The sequence below is a fragment of the Myiozetetes cayanensis genome, unplaced genomic scaffold, assembly GCF_022539395.1.
Source record: "Myiozetetes cayanensis isolate MyiCay16 unplaced genomic scaffold, myiCay2020 scf31, whole genome shotgun sequence".
Classification (NCBI taxonomy): Eukaryota; Metazoa; Chordata; class Aves; order Passeriformes; family Tyrannidae; genus Myiozetetes; species Myiozetetes cayanensis.
In genome coordinates, this window is record NW_026087533.1 from 3444822 (window position 1) to 3462921 (window position 18100).

Genomic DNA, 18100 nt, shown 5'->3' on the forward strand with positions numbered 1-18100 from the left:
AGAGGCTGAGGGGAGGTTAAAGTGAAAAGAAAGATCCTCCTGTAGTAGATGAAGATGCTCCCGAAAGAAAACACCTAGAAAACCTCGTTGTAAACACTGCACTGAGGTGTATCCACCATCTCACCAGGGCAGTTTAAACGACAAGTATGTTTTCCTGAGAACATCATCACACAAATGCACAGTTCCTTTTCTGCTTTTCCCTCCATCCCCTTTTTAAACTTGAGAAATCCATTCACTTTCCTCAGTCCCTCAGCACCAGCAGGACAGCACGCTGAGCCCATGCTGGCTCTGCTCAGCACCCACTAGTGACCCTCCTCGCCTTCCCTGCAGGGCAGCACCATCGCTCTGGGAACAGCACTCCACTCAGGAACAGGATGGGATGCTCTGACTCACACCCATGACCTTGGGAGCGCCAAAATCTGACTTCTGGAACACAGCACAGCGCTACAAACACTCACCCCTCAGAAACTTGCAGGACAAATACACTTTTACGTGAGCTACAGAAAAATAAACCCCCTCCTTGCCCCCACAAATCCCACAATCTAACTTAGATTTGGATGTGTAACCAGCAGGTGATGTATCATCATCATCATCTCATCATCAATGGCCAATGCAGATTAAAATACTGGTTGCCAAAATAACTGACCTCTCCTCAATAGTTTCAGTTCTGCAACTGGAAGGAGCCTGGTTTTTCTTCTGACTTTTCCCACTAGGTCAGAGTTTGACCAAAGACACTTTCTATTCCTCTAAACTCCTCCTAACACCCAGACCTCAGAATAAGCTCATGACGCCAACACAGAAGGAAAACAGGACGTTTTCTAAACTACTTCAGGCACCTGCTTCTATCTGGAGCTCCTGCAAACTTAAAATCTGCCCAGTTCACAATGTTCCTCCTTCCCTCGATCATTTGTTACACCACTTTGGGGAGATCTGCTGTAAATCCAGATGCTAAGTTGTATCACTGGAAGAAGGATGAGTCTCTCCCAGCAGCCATCCTGTGACCTGTATCTTCCCTGCTAAACACAATCCAGTAATTACCCATTAACATTTCTCAGCAAGAGCCCAGTCCACACATCTCAGAGGACTTTCCCAGGCACGGTTCTTACTAATATTCTTGTAATTGATTAAAACTGGCTGGAGTTTTGCTTACAGGATGTATCATTATGGAACATTTTATCCCTGAAAGAAGGCGATCAGAAGAAGGTGATGTGGTGGGGAAGTGAAAAGAGAGTCACCCCTCAAACCCTCCCTGGAAATAACCCTCCAGGAGCACAGTGTTTGTGCCCAAGTACAAGCAGAGTTATCTTATTTTTTATTTTATTAAAAACTGGAGGGTGGGAAGGTGCCAAGCCTGCCTGTGTTTTAAACCAAGTGCATTCACTGATCTCATCTTTCCTTCCCAGCCTGACTTTAAACCAGCCTTAACAAATTGCACAAATCCAGCTTACCGAGGGCTCTGGATTTCAGTTCCTTTCCTCAGTCAGCTGTTCTCTCTGACACGTGGCCACGTTGGTTATCACACCACATTATTCAGGTGTCTCTCAGGACCCTTGATATAATATTTCAACCACTATCATATCTAAAGATGACACACAACTGGTTTTCTGCAATCTTCAGGATCTACTCAGAGGCAGAACAGGACGTTTTTCTGGACTTTTTGTGAAAAGCTGTTGTGCAAAAAGGACCTGAAAGCAAGATTTATGCTGTAAACACTGAGATGGGCTGACCTGGGAGAGGGGGAAACTCTGCTCTGTGTTTATGCAAACCTTGCCCTCTCACAGCACCTTCCTCCTCCTCCTCCTGGGTGCACAAGCAACAGGATGGCTCCTCATGGACACCCCTCCAATCTGCAGGCTTGGTGCACATCCCTGCAGAAACAGCACAAGGGATCCCCCTCCTCCTGAAAATCAGGCAACAACCAGAGGATTCATTCCCTTTCCCTCCATCCTTCTCTTGCCAGCACCACAATGACATGGTGTGTCTGTAAGCACCTGAGGGGAGGGGGCAGAGGATGGACCAGGCTCTGCTCGGGGGTGCCCAGCCATGGCACAAGAGGCAAAAAACAATGCCAAGCGATGACCAAGCACTGAACAGGCTGCCCAGAGTGTGGAGTCTCCCTCACTGGAGGTATTCCAGAGCTGCCTGGACACAATCCTGTGCTCTGGGATGACCCTGCCTGAGCAGGGAGGTGGGACCAGCTGACCCACTGTGGTCCCTTGAAACCTGACCCATTCTCTGATTCCGTGACTGAACATCCACGTTGTTCCAAAATACCACAGTGTAAGGCCTTTGCAGGGGCTCTGGGTTAGAGAACAGCCCAAAGCCTGAGCCTGTCCCTGACAGGCCAGCCTGGACAACTTGGCTGGGCCATCAGTTCCTTCTTTATCAGACCCTGATGTGGGAGCAGGAGCTGAGAACCATTTACATGGTTCTTTTACCACAGCAGGAGACTCTGACAAACACCATTTACTGACTCAACTACAGCCAAAATTAACAAAGGATTGCAATCCTTTTAGAGTATCTGCAGACCAGTGACATTTTCAGGCATTTCCCAGCCAGTCGAGGTCAGATGATGCAGTTTGATATTCAGACAGTGTCATCTCTATACAATTCCTATGTAATTTCTCCAATAATTTCAACTTACATTTAAGGACAAAAACATAGTTTCTTTCTACCCAAATAACTAGGTAACAAGCTACCCCTCACTCTCAGACTTCAACTCACTTTAAGAAGCACATTATTCAACCAACTTACCCCAAGTGTCATTGCTGACTCCTCCCAAAATCTGAGCAACACCAAGATGTAAAGAAAACTGCGCCTCAGCTCCACGGGAGATGATCCCAAGGAACATGTGACACTTGTAACGAGGTGCTGCTCCTTTCAAGATGGAAAGAAACTTCCTTCCTGAATATCAAATCAGGCTTTAGCCAACCTCCTACGTCTGCTCTAATGAACTGGAGGCAAGTCAACAAAAAGATGTTTGAGTGTCTCACTGCAGCGTTTTCGTTCCAGGCCGACTTCCACGCTGCAAGGAGCAGAGCAGGCTCGTGTTGTACCACAGAAATGGGACTGGGCCAAGAGCAAGCCGTAAAAAAAAAGTAAGTGGAGGAAGGGCTAGGATGGAAGAGCAGAATTGCACTGAGTGTCACCCCTTCTGAAGTGATCTCAGTCCGAGCAGGACGAGAGTGGCTGTTCCAGATCACCAGAGTCACTAAATATTTGCTCCAAGCACTACTGAAAACCTGAAAGGGCTCCAGGTGCCCCATAAACACCATCAGACACAGCAACCTGTGGCAAACTTCAATCACTCAGCTAACTCCCCACAACCCCCCATTTCCTTTAAAACAAGCAGTGCTGATCTTATGGACAGATGTCTTTTGCTACTGAACACAGTGGATGTTTTCCAAAACGTTAGGTCTGAAGGAAGAGCCAGTGCAAGAAGTTCACTAGAGTTTACTTGCTGGAATAAACCTGCTTTTATCAATTCATTGAAAACCCTCTGCACAGAAATCTGATGGGTGCTGGTGCACACTCCAGAGTTGATAAAACACCTCCAGCACAGCCTCCCAGCCTTCTAAAAAAATTCTTTCTAGCTCTTCAGCCATAAAATGCAGCAGCACAGGTTTCTACCCACTTGTGTCTGTCTGAAAGCTCCAAGTGTATTTGAATATCTCATCACTTTGCAAATCTGTCTCATTTTACACCAGAATAAATGGAGGCTGAACAGACTCAACTGGACAGACAAACTCCCATGACCTCTTCCCACGCTGGGTTTTGGTGTGAGCTTAAACCAAGGATCCTCTCAGGATCAGGTCAGGGCTCCATGCTCCTAACTCTCCTTGCACACACAGCACTGTGTGAGAGAGGTACAGCTGTCAGAAGTGCCTCATCCCAGTTTGCAGAGTTCCATCTCCTCCACAGCAGCTGCTGCTTCACCAGGAGCTGCGTGTCAGGGCCTGTAGGTGCTCCAAGCCACGTCTCAGCATCACACAGGCTCCCCCCTGCTCCTGCAGAATACCTGAATTCATTTAAAAGTGTGTGTTATGGAAGACCAAAAACGATCCAAGAAGCCTGAGGTTTTGGGGATGAAGCTGTGGAAGAGACAGGCAATCCCAGTTTAAGTGAACACAAACCCTGTGTGGCTCCACCACGCTCATCACCCAGAACTCAAACTCACAGCTCCGTGTCGGACACCACCTCTGCTCTGGGATGGGGTTTTGTGGGTCAGGCAGCTCCAAGTGGCCAAAGGCACAGCCTCATTCCAGCCAGGAGGATGGGATAAGCATCCACTGATTACCTCAAGAGTATCTCAGACACCCCCGGGTTACAGGGCAGCAGGTGACTGTCACCACACACCATGTACTGCACTGGCACCAGCCCCAGTGTCACCTCATTAGGAAGCACATCAGTAAATCCCAACCCCCCTCACCCCTCTGTGTTTTATATCCAACACAAAACAAGGTAACAAAGCTTTGTTTTGCTAATAGGAAACAGAAGAGTTACTTTATTTCCCTTGTCATTACAGCAGCTGACAAATTTGGGTGCTATTTTTGCGGGTTTTATTGAGCCTTCTCTTATTTTAGCCTTAAAATTCAACCTCCAAGCCTCCACTTGGGTTCCACGGAACCAAAAATATTCAAAATAGCAGTAATGACAAGTTACCATCTGCATTTACCAGGGATGAGCTTGGTTAACTTTATAGCAAACCACAACCAATCTCCAGTATTTATATACCCAAAAGATCTATTTGCATCCAGCAAGCAGAGCTGCTGTCGTGCCTGCGTTGGGAAGAGGAGGTTGGGGGAGATGGAAGAAACGTAGGCAAGAAACTTGGAGCTGCAGCCAAGCTCCCAGACAGCAGGGAAGACACTCCTGGAGCTTTCACCCAGCCATGAATCAGGTTCCTTACTCTTGGCAAGTCCAACGCAGATCCCAAGTGACACAAGGTCATTGTTATTTAAAAATGCTAATAATTAAAAAAACAAAACAAAAAAACCCACACACACAACTAGGCCTTGGTTACAGTGATTTTAGTGATTTTTGAAGCCTGGTTCTGCTGCCCCACATTCGCTTCTGTCCTTGGGCTTTCATTTCACCCACATCCAGAGAAACCCAGCTTTCTTTCCAGGCAAAATGAACAACGTGAGGAGTTGCTGAGCGAGTTAGGAGGAGCATGTGCTGGCAGCTGGGGAGAAAGATACACGAATTCCCAACTGTGCCAATGCCATGGGGGGGAGGAGGAACGGCCAACGCTGCAAAGCCTTCACTGGTTTCAGGAACAGGTATAACAAGAAACCGTAAGACAACTCATAGGAGAAAAGGAAGATGAGACATGACTGTGCCTTGACAGCAGTGACAACTCTGAACAGTTTATTGCCATTTACAGAGTGATCACATTTAAAGCTCACCTTAATTCCTGCTCCCCAATCCGTACAAGCATCGCTGTGGCCTTGACACAGTGCACTCCCAACACACTCTGCATTCATCATTAAAGCCACTAAAGCTACACTCTGAAGCTCAGCAGCAAATTACACCTCGGTCTGCTGGTACAACACACCTACTGAGTTATTCACCTGAGCAGATTTAGCATCGAGCTCCAAGGAGGAAAAGGGATGGAAGGGTTAAGGGCCGAAACACAGCTGAGAGCTGAGGAGCACTGGATTGCTCTGGGATGTCTCACAGAACACTAATCACTTCATCTGATTTTAATTCCTGACACCAAATCAGCATATAGCTTTTCAAAGGAAATCTTGTCCTAGATTGCAAGCTAATCAATCACAATTAACGTGGAAACCAGCTTCTGCAACGCCGTCACGCCCCGTGAACCGAGCAGGAAGGACAGGGAAGGGGCTCAGAAAGATCTTTCAAGTACAGGCAGACAGGATAATTTGGGATAGGATCACTCTGCCAGTGTCTTCTGCACACCCAAGAGTAGGCAGCAGCCAGCCAGGTGTTTTGCTTCTCCTCCAGAGCAAGAGACGAACAACAGGGGGGTTTATGTCAATTCTACCACAAACCCTCATCCAGGACCAGCCCCCTGGAAGTCCCTTCCCCATCAATGTGCCCTATTCCAGGGGAGACACGTTCTCCCCACAGGCTGCCAGAAACCACATTCCCAGGGAGATGCTTTTTCCTTGAGCCAAAGGAAACTGTCAAGAGGATGGTGCCAGACTCTCTTCAGTGGTGCCTGAAGACTGGACAAGGAGCAATGGCCATAAACTAAAACTTAACTTCCTCAACAGAAGGAAGAACTTCTTTCCACAGGGGCAGGTTTGGAGTCTCCCTCTCTGCAGACATTCCAAACCCACCTGGACACATCTTTGTGTCACCTGCTCCGGGTGACTCTGCCTTGGCAGGGGGGTGGACTGGTTGATCTCCAGAGGGCCCTTCCAGCCTGTGATCCTGTGAAAACTCTTCTAGGTGCACATGGCCAGAGAGAAAGTCTGATCCAGCAGTGAGAGCATTAACCTGGATTCTGAGCTATGGCTTTGAGCACCTCTCTGAAGGTTTCCCACATGCCCACCCACAGGAAAGGCTGCAGGGACGTGGAGAACTGCTCGTACGAGCCTTGCAGGTCTATCATGAGAGCCTGAAAGACTGGGAGATACTTTGATACTTAAATGCTTCCTATCACAACACTGTTCAATTGTCGGCATATAACTCAAAGATGAAAATTAATGTTCAACTCTGCTGCACGCAGCAGCTGCCCTGAATCCTTCCCAGGGGAGCCGAAGCGCTGGAATCACCACAAATGACCCACAGAACAGTAAGGTAATGAGTTTGGGGGGTTTTATAATAAAGAAATAAACCCCCACCCACACAGTCCGAGGGGCAGGACTCCAGGACTTCTCAGAACACCGACACAACACGTGCAGCCACAGCACATTAATAAAAAAAAAAGGCAGTTTCTGGAACATGTGACCACACTTGGTAAACTGGCCTTGAATGGGACATCTTTTCCTTGATTAGCCATGCAAGCTGCAAAGTCAGAGATACTCTAATTTAAAGAAAGAAAACCCCCAAGTTGTAACTAATTCCAGCACTTCCACTGCTTCAAAGGATCTTCTGCACAGAGATAAGAACTTTTGTTCAAACCCTTGCACCAGGAACAGGGCTGAGGGGAGACCACCTCTAGCCTGGCACTGGTTTAATTATTTACACAGAGTTAATGAATACCAGACTCTCCTCCTAAACTCGCACAGGGTGCATAGTCCTACAGTCATTTGGACTTTAAATCCATCATCAGACTGTTAGGAAGTACAAAACTCCAAACAAGCCAACAGGAAGGAGCCCACACAGAGAACAGAGCAAGCCCGGTCAGCCCCGGGACCCTGGTAGAGTTCAGGTGGCAAAGCAGGACAGTCCAATCCCTCCAAAGCAATTCCCACCTAGCACAGTAACCTGGAAGCACAGGAGACATTTTGCAACCCAACCAGTGAGTTTATCTCATGGAAACAGGGGCCAGGCACAAAGCCACACGTTTGAAAGCAGGTTACTCCACACTTTTGCCTCTGCTCTCCATACCTTGAGAGCCAAGGACAACAAGAGACATGCAATTAAGATGATTTGAGTTGGAATATTTCCCTCATATCCACCAAAGCACTGAGACAGCTCCATCACATTGGTGGCTGCCTGGCCTGTGCTCAGGTGTAGCTGATCCTGCCCTGGAGCAGGACAGGGGGCTTGGTGACCTTTCCAATTCACATCCAAGGAAAAAATCATCGCCCACAAAGACAACACCGGCAAGGAACAAACAGCACGATCTGTCAGGCAGCACAGACCACACTGCACATCCTCCTCACCAAAAAGATCTAAATCAGGGCTGAAACCCAAACCAGAATGGCCATTCTCAGAGCAGCTGCCCTTCCTCTCCCATGCCTTGTGCTGCCCAAACCATGCTCACACTGCTGAAACCACTTGCTGTGGGCACTGACAGGGTGGGAAGGTGCAAACCCACTGCCCACACTGATCGTGTTGTGCCCCGGCCTGAGCACTTCCCAAAGCTCAGTCCCAGCTGGGGCAGGGCAGAGCAGGACCCCCACCACGTCTGGAGGTGCAGCTGGAGCTGGAGCTGTGGCCTGGACCCAGCTTCTCAAACATTCTCGCTGGTTATTCACAGGCAGGGTGCCAGAACGTGCTGACATCAGAAGGGAAACGGTGATTTTCAGGGTTTCTCTCAGTCAGACCTGAATGAAATTTCACAAGTGAGTGGAGGGGGGAAAGTACTTGTTCAACCCATTCATCCACCCCCGGGGGGAAATTCCAGAGTCCTCCAAACTTCAAGAACTTCTCTCTGACAGAAGAGTCTCTCTTTCCATCTCTCAGGATGGAAAGTCACTGCTACCTTTGGCCACGGCCTGACACTGGTGACCACCAAAACCCTCCCTCCTCCCAGTCCCATCCAGGGTGTCACCATCACTTCCCACCAAAAAAAAAGTCATCTTTGGCCCTCTCTGGCTCACCACAGAGCCAAGTGCACCTACAAAACACAGGGCAAGCAGCAGGTTCTGCTCCACACAGAGGAGACATCAACTGCATCAGGGTTCCCCATAGATTCTCCAAAAACTACTCCTCAAGTCTGCACTGGAGCTTCTTGAACCAATGTTAATTATTCAGGAGAAAGAGGAAGTTAAATTAAAAAAAAAAAAAAAAAAGGGGGGGGGGGGAGAAAAACAAAATAAAAAGTTAATAGCAATTGAATTTGTCCTTGAAAGAGTTTCAATTACTAGAGCTGACTTAAGGAAATAATGACATGCTGGTTATTGCATGAAATGCCAATAACTGTAATGGAGCAGCAGCTTTTTCAGAGTTATTTACACAAACTGATTTTTCACGGGAATTTCATAGGAATTAACACACACACTCTCAATCTCCACTCTCTCACCCTGCCATAAATAAATTTCTTTACCACACCTACAGAATGAACCAAGCCCCTTTCCTTATTTGCTCCTACCCACTTTTGCCCCTTTTCTCTCCCAGAAAAAAATAAAAAAGAACACAATCAGAAATTAGATTCCAGCTACAGTTATCCTTTCACTCTGAACACATCAAGAAAAAAAAAAAAATATTTGCTGAGGAATTCTGAAGCAGCTTTTTATGAAGTTTACCTGTCATTATGCAGCAATCCTTTACATGTCACTACAGAAAGCTCATGCCCACGTTGTGTAAATACTTTACTGAGTTCTCACTTAAACTCAGAAATACTCCAGAAAGTCACTGTGGCAAACCTGGAAATGCTCTTGGGGAAAAAAAAACAACTCAAAAATGCTCAAGCTGCAGGACTGAACTGCTGAGTTACAACACTGGGAGTGTAGGGGCATGAAGGACTAAGAACTGGGAACCCCTCCCTCATCCATATGTTAATATCCATTATCATCTGATTAAGATGTGGAACTGGTAAAATATGTACAGGAGCTGAGTCCTGAGAGAAGCAGCTCCTCCTGTTCCAGGCCTGGGCGCTGCTTTGAGCACAGAACTCCAGTGAAAGGGTCTACTCAGCGAAAACCAGGGAGGAAAACTGCTCTCAAAGCACGGGATGAGCCTCAGAAGACCCATATCCCACTGTCCACCCTGTGCCAGCCCTGGTGCCTCACTTTGGCACATTCCCATGGGAGCATCTCAGCTGCTCCCACTGAGGAACAGTCGCTGTGAGAACTTCAGACCCCAACATTTCTCCTCTGAGCACCAGGGAGAAACAAAAGGCTGCCTGAAAACCAACTCCTGCAGAACCTCAGCCTGAACAACCACAAGCAGCAGAGATGACATTAAATTTAGCATTGGAATTTTACTGGAATGGGTTTAGGAACACAGCATGGTCCTCCTGAGCTCCCAGAAAGCACACCCAGCCTCTCTCCAGCTGAGGAACTTCCCTGTTTTCCATCCACTGAAGGAAAAAAAACCCACAAAAGGCAGCAGCTCCTCTGGTGTCACCCCAGAGCAGGCAGGAGGGACCCAGACACAGCAGTTCTGGTCCAGAGTGCCAAAGAAAACAGCTTTTTTCCTCCAATCCCACCTGTCATTCACTTCCAGCTGGAGATTTATGGCTCTGGCTAGCAGACATCCACTACAGTTTTCCCACTGCACATTCACAACCCCTGGATAAATTAAAGCCTGAACTTTCTCAAATCAGCACATGACACAAAAAAAAACCCCACTTTTGCAGGACTTCCCAAAGCCTTATTTTCCCCAGCAAAAAGCTATCCTTCCTTTCTTTTCCACCAGAACAAAAAGGGAAATATCATTTTTCCGTCCCTGCTGATGGTTTAAGGACTCTCCCAGAAGGAAAAGCCAGTGGCCATAAGAGCAACACTAAATACTGACAAGTTTATCTTTTCCATCCTCCCTCCACCACTTTGCTGCCTTCAGTTTTTGCTGTGCTGCCTCTGCTCCTTGAGAGTTTCCAACATTCCTGGCAGGAACCGGGCAATGGCACGCTGATGAGTTTCTCCCCAGAGCAATCCACCACACAGCAGTTGCAATTCAACAAGCAAAAAGAAACCAAACTGACTCGACAAAGAATTTCAAATACGCCAAGTAAAAACTGGAAAGGGCATCTTTTCTCCTCTAATATTTTAATTACCGAGAGCACAGATGCAAGAGGGGGAAAAACCAGGATTTCTGACTGGTGGTGTTCCTTTGAAAAGTGTAGGGAGAGAAAAATGGTGGAAAAGTCGTGTATGAGGTAACAGATAAAACCAGCAGCTGCACTATTTAGCCTAATTTTAGACATTATTTTCTCTCTGAAGGAAAGCTGCTGGGTTTTTTTTTTTTAAACAGTCTTCATGGGACAGGGTCTCACTTCTGTAACACAGTACTCATTGACCAGAGTTCTCAAATAAGTCAACAGAAAAAACCCAAAGTATTATGGACAGAGGAAGCTGATGGGAACAGCAAGACACAGCTTTATAACAGCACATTTGATTCTCATGCCTCCCCCAACCCCAGTTTCTAATATTATTTAAGAACAGGGAAGAAGCTGGGCCAGCTTGTTGAAGGAAAACAGGAAACAGAAGTTGTAGCAGGTAAAAGGAATTAAACTGGACAGTTTTAGGAAACTGCTAAGCAATCTAGTAAAAAAAAAAAAAAAAAAAAGTCTGAAAGTCAACCATAAAACCTTCCAGAAAACACATTTCTGTCCTGCAACCAACAACATGATTACAAGAGAGACACCAAAGATAGAAACCCTCCCCTAACCCAGAAAATAAATAAAGATTCACAGAGCAATTCAATTAAACTTCATAAAAGGCAGTAGGCAAGCCCTGCTAACCCTATTTCACCACAACAATCAGGTGGTTTGTCCCAGGTTTCCCAGTAAAGCAGGGGGGTGATAAGGGCAGGAAAAAATAAAAGCTCCAGCTGAGAGTCAGGATTGAGGTTTATTGTCCTGTATCCTACACACATCCTGCCTGACAACACTGGAAACCTCAAAACTGGGCATCAAGGAGATGCTACTGCAGGAAACAAGAGATTTTAAGAGTATCTTAAACTCTTAGTTTATTTCGAACTGTTTAAAAAAGACAAAGCAGCAAAACCTCCACTGTCCACACCAGAATTCACAAGATCTTAACAACAAAAAAAATCACACTAGCACGATTTTCCTGCTTTTTCTAAAACAGCCAAGCCCTAAAAATCACTCATTCAGAGAAAAGAAGATGCACCACACTCCTCTTTGTTGGAAAGCTCCAGTGCACAGCACACAACTCGAGGGCTCCTGACTTTACAATGCAAAGCAAGGAAAAACCCTGCACGAGCCAACAGGAGCCAGGTCCCAGTTTCCCATTCCAAGACATCACAGCTCATTGGCAGCACAGAGCCATTTGGTGCCAATTTAGTTTAAAAACCATATTTCCAACAACATTTTTCATGCCTCACTTGCTACTAAAGTTGAAATCTAAGTCAACAAAAAAGAGCTATTGTATGGCAACAGGCCCAAAAGCTCTTTTTCTTTTATTATTTTTTGTTTTTATTAACATATGATTTTTAAACTGCTTTCACTGAACTTAAAACAGAGGCCCAGAGATGTCAAGGCACCTATGGGGAGGTTACCCAAGATGTCAATGTTTAATGTGATCCAAAGGCTGCTCCCCTTACAGGAGACACTTTGTTGTAGCCAAAGCACGTGCCATGAGAAATGCCCATCTATTTAAGGCAGGGAAATCCTTTCTCTCAAGCAATTTCCTTTAAATCCCAGGACACTGGGGAAAAAAAGTGTATTATTAAGGGCTGCCACATGCTCTGAGGGGAAGGGGTGGAAACAAATCCACGGGAGAGCTGGAAAAATTGAAAACTAGGATCCCTGGCCTGGTTTCTTACGAGTCATTCCCACGGATTTCTCATCCTGATCTCTTGATCCTACTCCGTGTTTCCCAGCTAGAAAGGTCATCCGGAAAAAACGCCAAGTCCTCTCTCTCTCTCAGTCCCCAAAAACCATGGAGCATCCTTGTCTTCACTGGGTTCCCACTCAGCACCAGCTCCCCGGGACAGGCTGTGAGTGAAGTTCCATCAGGGTTACTCATCACCAGAGTCCACCTGGTGTAAGTGACTACACTCATTTCACTACAGGGGAACATTCCACCCAAACAACTTTCACGCCAGAAATTACTTTGCCTCTCCTGACGAGCCAAGTGATGAAGAAACCCTCCTGATGGCATCACTGAGGATTCCTGAGGAGCATCAGGAATTAAAGGCACCGTCCTGCTTCTCAGGCCCAAACAACCCCAAGGATTCCCGAGTGGAGGAACCCCGTGCTCTTCCCACATCCTCTTCTCCCAGCCTGCACCAGGAGATGTTCTCTGTGGGGTTACTGTCAGGTGAGTCACCCTCTGCTCCTGCTCTCCCAGAGTTTCTCAGAAGTTGGGTGGGAAGGACCCGCTCTGCTCGTCGCTGTGCAAGACAAAGAGAAGACACAAAGCTTTAAATTCTCCCAACCCATGGAATTTAGGAGTACACAGCCAAAGGAGGCTTTAATTTAGGGCTGAAGTATCATTATTATTAAGCAACAGTTTCTTGTGGGCAGCACAGATGACACGTGGAAGCTTTTTTTCATTAGATAAGTTCTTTTTCCAGCAGGAAAAAAAAAAATTGTCAGTTTGAGTCCAGTAATCCTCAGCACAAAAAGGGTTGGGGAGAAAGTAATTTGGTTTTTGGAATGGGGGAGTTGTTGGTTCACTTTTCATACCCACTGTTTGTACCTCCTCAAGTTCAACTAACTCTCAGAATAACTATTCATTAATAATTCCATTTTATAGGGCTACTTAATCAGATATTATTAATTCACAACGTATCAGCAGCTCGTGGAATCAAGTGAAATTCTTTTTCCAAGACAAAATAAGCTCCTTTTCCAAATTTATACCAGAACACTGACAGAACTGAACTGTAGGAAAATACCTGCTTGAAAAGTTCAACCAGCATTTTAACCCACGTTTTATCTACACTGAGATTTTTCAGGATACACAAAGCACCTCAGAAGGACTTCGTACCTGCAACTGTGACATTAGTCCAAATGCATGGCAGGAATATGTGACCATGCTCCCAAAGAGCTGAAATCTTCCCTGAGGATACCCTGGAACACTCACTACCAGTCACCCCTGGACAGTTTGATGGCCCCAGCAGAGAGATTTGCTCTCTTGGAGAGCAGAATTCCGACCTGACAGAAAAGCCAACCCAGTAATTCAAGATGCTGCAGCAGACGTTGCCTTTGGTAATCAAAGAACAAAAATTAAGCCATTCTCAGATCAGCACAAGAGAAGTTTCTGAGCAAGAAGGGAAACTCTGCGTGTCACCCCACACGGTGTCAAACGTCTCCGACCCCGACCTGAAGTTGGAGCAAAGTACACAGAACGAAAAGGGAAGTTTCGGTCCCACACGAGGCCACGACAAGGCCTTGGAGATGCTCATCTGAACACGGAGAGGAACCTGCTTTTCATCAAGGTTTCCAGATACAGCCACCTCTTCTCCCCATATCTAAAATGTCTGATGCATACACTGTACTGCTTTCTTCTCTTTTTCTGGCTATCTGTATTCCAGCAAACAGGGAATCCTACTCATACAATGATAAAGATAATTCTCAGGCTTGTTTTTCGTAGTTTCACTCCTCTGAAAAGCAAAGAGTTGTGACACTACTGAGCCTGACCACAACCTGCACCTGAGTGCCTGTAGTAAGCACCTTTATTTATGGGAGGAAAGAGACACATCAGTGCTCATTCAAAGTAAGTTAAACGTGCCCTAAGACACACAGCTGGAGCCTCGTGTCCTGCATCAAAGCCCTGTTGGACATAAACCGGCAATTCTTGGTCACTGACCTTTTTCAGTGTTTCGGCCACAAGTTTGGTTCTGATTGTTTGACTGCTTGGGGTTTTCTCCTTCTTTAGGCTGTAACACAGCCCAGAACCCCCCCACCTTCTCCCATCTCATAGAGAACCCAAACAGCCCCAGCTTTGAAAAGGGCCAAAACCAGGCAGGAACAAACGCATCCCTCAGATCCATCAAAGAAATCATTTATACGGAGAGGGAAAGTCACATAACCAAAATAAACAGCAAGCCCATTGTGCGGAGCAGCCCTGCCACCGTTCCGACAACACAGACTCTATTCCAGGCTGAACCCAGCATCACAAGGAAAATAAACCCAAGGTACAAACAAAGTGCCACCGCCTCCCGTTTCGTGCGGGGCACGAAGCAGCGGGGGCAGAGGGATGCGGGGCTCAAGGTCACGGCGGGGGGGATGCGGGGATGGGGCGCGGGGCTGCCCCGTCCCGGGGCTGGCGGAGGAGGCGAGTGTGGAAGTTTATGAGCTCATCAGGATGGTTGTACCATTACATCAGAGGCAATTATAAATGGCCAAGAGCAGGGGATGGGGAGCCAATCAGATCACAGATGGGATGTCAACCTAAGACCAACTGTCTCCTGGCTTTGACAGAAGGATTTTACCTCCATAATTCAAATCCCAAACCCAAGCGATCCGCACTCGCTGCTCCCATCGCCCAGCTCCCCGCCAGCGCTCCCGCCCCGGCCCCGCGGCCCCTCCGCCCGCCCCGCGGCCACCGCGGCCCCGCCGGACCCTCGCCGCCCTTCCCGCCCCGCCGGACCTCGCCGGGCCCCACCGAGGGGTGCGGGACCCCCGGCCCGGGGACAGCGCCCGGGGGTCGTGGGGCCGCGGAAGAGGCGGCGGCGCTGCCGGGGCCACGCGTTGTCCCGGGCGCGCCCTTCGCCGCCCGGCCCCCGCGCCCGGCCCCGCCGGCCCTCGCCGCCCTCCCCGACCCGCTGCCCCCCGCCGGAGCCCCCCGGGGCCGGCCGGGACCCCCGGCGTGCGGGCCGGCCGGGGATCCCCGCACAAAGGCTGGGGAAAGAGAGAGGAGGAAGGGAAGGCGGCGAGGCAGCCATTTTATAGAGCGAGCGAGCAGCACAGACAATGGCAGCGCCCGGCAGCGCCGGCCCGGCGGGGGGACCCGCGGGACAACCGCCGCCACCCCGAGCCCACCGAGCCCCGCGACCCCCGCACCCGTGCCCCCCACGCCCGGCCCCGCGCGGCCCGGCCCGGTACCTGCTGGCTCCTGCCGAGGCTCTGTCCCCCGCCGCCTCCGCCGCTGCTCCCGGGGCTCATGGGCGCGTGGTGGCTCCTCGGCGGGGCCCCGCTGGCCGCTGCTCCCCAGCCCTGGCCGCTGCCCCCGCCGTACTGCGAGACCATGTCGGCGGCGCCCTTGGCGGCGGCCGCCCCGTCCTGCGGCCCGGTGCTATAGTCGCCCCCGGGGTACCCCTGGTAGGCGCGGGCGGAGCTGGGGGAGGTGAGGAGCTGGTTGAGGGTGGGGGTGGCCGTGGGCTGCGGGGTGGTGCCCCCTCCTCCCGCACCGCCGGCGGCCGAGGGACCCATGACCCCGAAGCGCTGCTGCTGCTGCTGGAAGGCGGCGGCGGCCGCGGCGGCCGCGGGGGACTTGGCGGCCGGCGGCGCGGAGCCCCGGGGGGAGCTCAGGGCGTAGGCCTGGGGGGGAGGCGGGTAGGAGCCGGCGCTGCGCCCGGCCGCGTAGTAGGAGTTGTACTGGTGGTTGGGGAAGCCGTGCTCGGCCCCGGCGCCGTGCGAGTTCTGCGGAGGGGGCGGCCCCGCGGGGGCTCCCGCCGGCCCCGGGTAGTTCTGCTCCAGGCCCCCGCTCTGCAGCGCTGCCATGCCAGGGCTTTGTTGTCCGCCATGTTGGTGGAAGGCAGCGGCGGCGGCGCCCCGGCCGTAGGGCTGCCCGAAGCCGTAGGCTGGCGGGGGCAAGGCGGCCGGGTGGGAAGGGGGCGGCTGCTGCTGCTGCGGCGGCGGCGGCTGCGGCGCCCCCACCCCGTCGCTGCCGCCGCCGCCGCCACCGGGCGGCTCCGGGAGGTTATTGTTCAGGGTGGCGGCGGCGGCGGGCCTGGGGCCCGGGTTCCCGTTCGAGCTCTTCAGGTCGGACTCGGCCCCTGCGCCCCCTCCGTTGCTCTCGGCCCCGTCCTGCAGCTCCTTCCCCGACGGGCCCTCGCTCTCCGCCTGCTTCTCGCCGCGCTCCGCCGCCGCCGCCTCACCCCCCGCCTCCTCCGGGGGACAATCCCGCTGCTGCGCCTCCGCTTTCTTCAGCTCGGATGGAGCCGGGGCGCCCAGGCTGCTGGCGGCGGCGGGGGCGACCTGAGCAGCCATGATCCCCCCCCTCCCCACCCAGCCACCCCCCCGGACCGGTCCCCCCGAGCTGCTCCCTGCCTGGCCGGCCGGCGTGAGGCCTCGCTGCTCTGCTCTCCCCGCTCAGGCGGCGGCGGGCGGCTCTTCAGGGCAGCGGGGGCTCATTCCCCCCCGGCCTGCTCGGCGAGGCGGGGAGGGCTCCGCTGGGCTGGGCTTCCCGGGGCCTGGCCCCGCTGTACCTCCTCGGTTGCAGCCGGCGGAGAAAGGGGAGGAGGAGGGAGTGGGGGGGAAGGAGGAGGAAAGGGGGTGGGGGGGACCTGGGACGGGGCTCCCGGGTGCGGGAGAGGCGGGAGGGAGGGAGGGGGGACACGGCGGGCGGGCGGGCGCCGTCCCCGGAGCAGGGCCGAGCGGCGGCGGGGCCGGGCTGGGCGAGCTCCGACTCTGCTCGGCCGAGCGGGCTCAGTCCGACACGAGGCTCAGCGCTGCCATTTTACCCAGCGCCGCGGCCGCCTGCCAAACCCGGAGCGGAGCGCAGCCCGGCCCGGAGCGGAGCCTCCCCCCCGTCACAAAGGAGGAGCGGGCCGGCCCCGGCCGCCGCCGGCGCGGAGCTGCCGCTCGCAAAACCCGCGGCGGATCGGCGGAGCCGGGGGCGGGATGGGGGGGCACAGCGCGCCCCCCGGACCTGCCCCGGGGCGCTCCCGCGGGGGGAGCGGGGGGCAGCGGGGCGATGTCCCGCGGCGGGAGCCCCTCCGGGTTCTCGCCGGAGCCGCCGGGCTCGGGGGACTTTGGGCCGGTGGGTTGCCGAAGCGCCTCTTCTTTGTCCCTAGAAATTCCATTTAGAATTAAGCCCTCTGCGAACTGTTAGCGGTTGTCATTTCCTCTCCGCTTGGCCGTGTCCCTCTGGAAAAGGCGTTGGCGGCGCGCCAGGGCTGTGACTGCACGCGCAGGACAATCCAAGAAAGTCCGGTTCCCCTGCTCCTGCCAAGGCGAGGGCGGTGGGCACGGAACCAGGAATTCCCAGATCCAAAACCACCTGAACGCGTCTAGACACAACACGTTGGGCAATGGGACAAGGAGGCTCTCTGGCAGTCGTGGTGCTGGAGCTCCCCGACTCTCGAGAGGTGAACTGGGAACTGGGCCATGCTCTTCTGCAACCCTTTCAGACCCAGATTCCCACCTCCTCCATCCCTGAGGCCTTTGCCAGAGCGGGAGTAGGGAGGAGAGGAGCATACCTGGAACTCTGTTCTGGACACGGCCTGGCATATGCCACCGGGCTCTGTACCTGCTTGTTTTACTTCAAATGGTATTGGGCTGCAGCAGGGCACGGAAGGTACAAAAAGATGAGTTATTTGGATTGTAAACACCAAGAAGTTATAAATTAGGACACAGTTTTCTAGTACAAATGGCAGGCATGGTATGGATTAGGCCTGGGTTCCGTGTACCGGTGTTCCTCTGGAATATGGAAATATTTGGAGA

General features: G+C 51.5%; 1 protein-coding gene across 2 annotated transcripts in view; it reads right to left on the bottom strand.

Annotated features, from left to right (window-relative positions):
- The window catches only part of ARID1A (AT-rich interaction domain 1A), a 57377-nt gene extending 40487 nt beyond the window's left edge, over nt 1–16890 (bottom strand). Inside the window, exon 1 of one of the 2 annotated variants that reach the window (XM_050326307.1) lies at nt 15539–16890. In XM_050326307.1, coding sequence (XP_050182264.1) covers nt 15539–16645 — 1107 coding nt within the window. In that variant the 5' untranslated portion in view covers nt 16646–16890. The remainder of the gene's footprint in view (nt 1–15538) is intronic. The other variant, XM_050326306.1, reaches the window with a different exon arrangement.
- Nucleotides 16891–18100: the final 1210 nt, after the last annotated feature.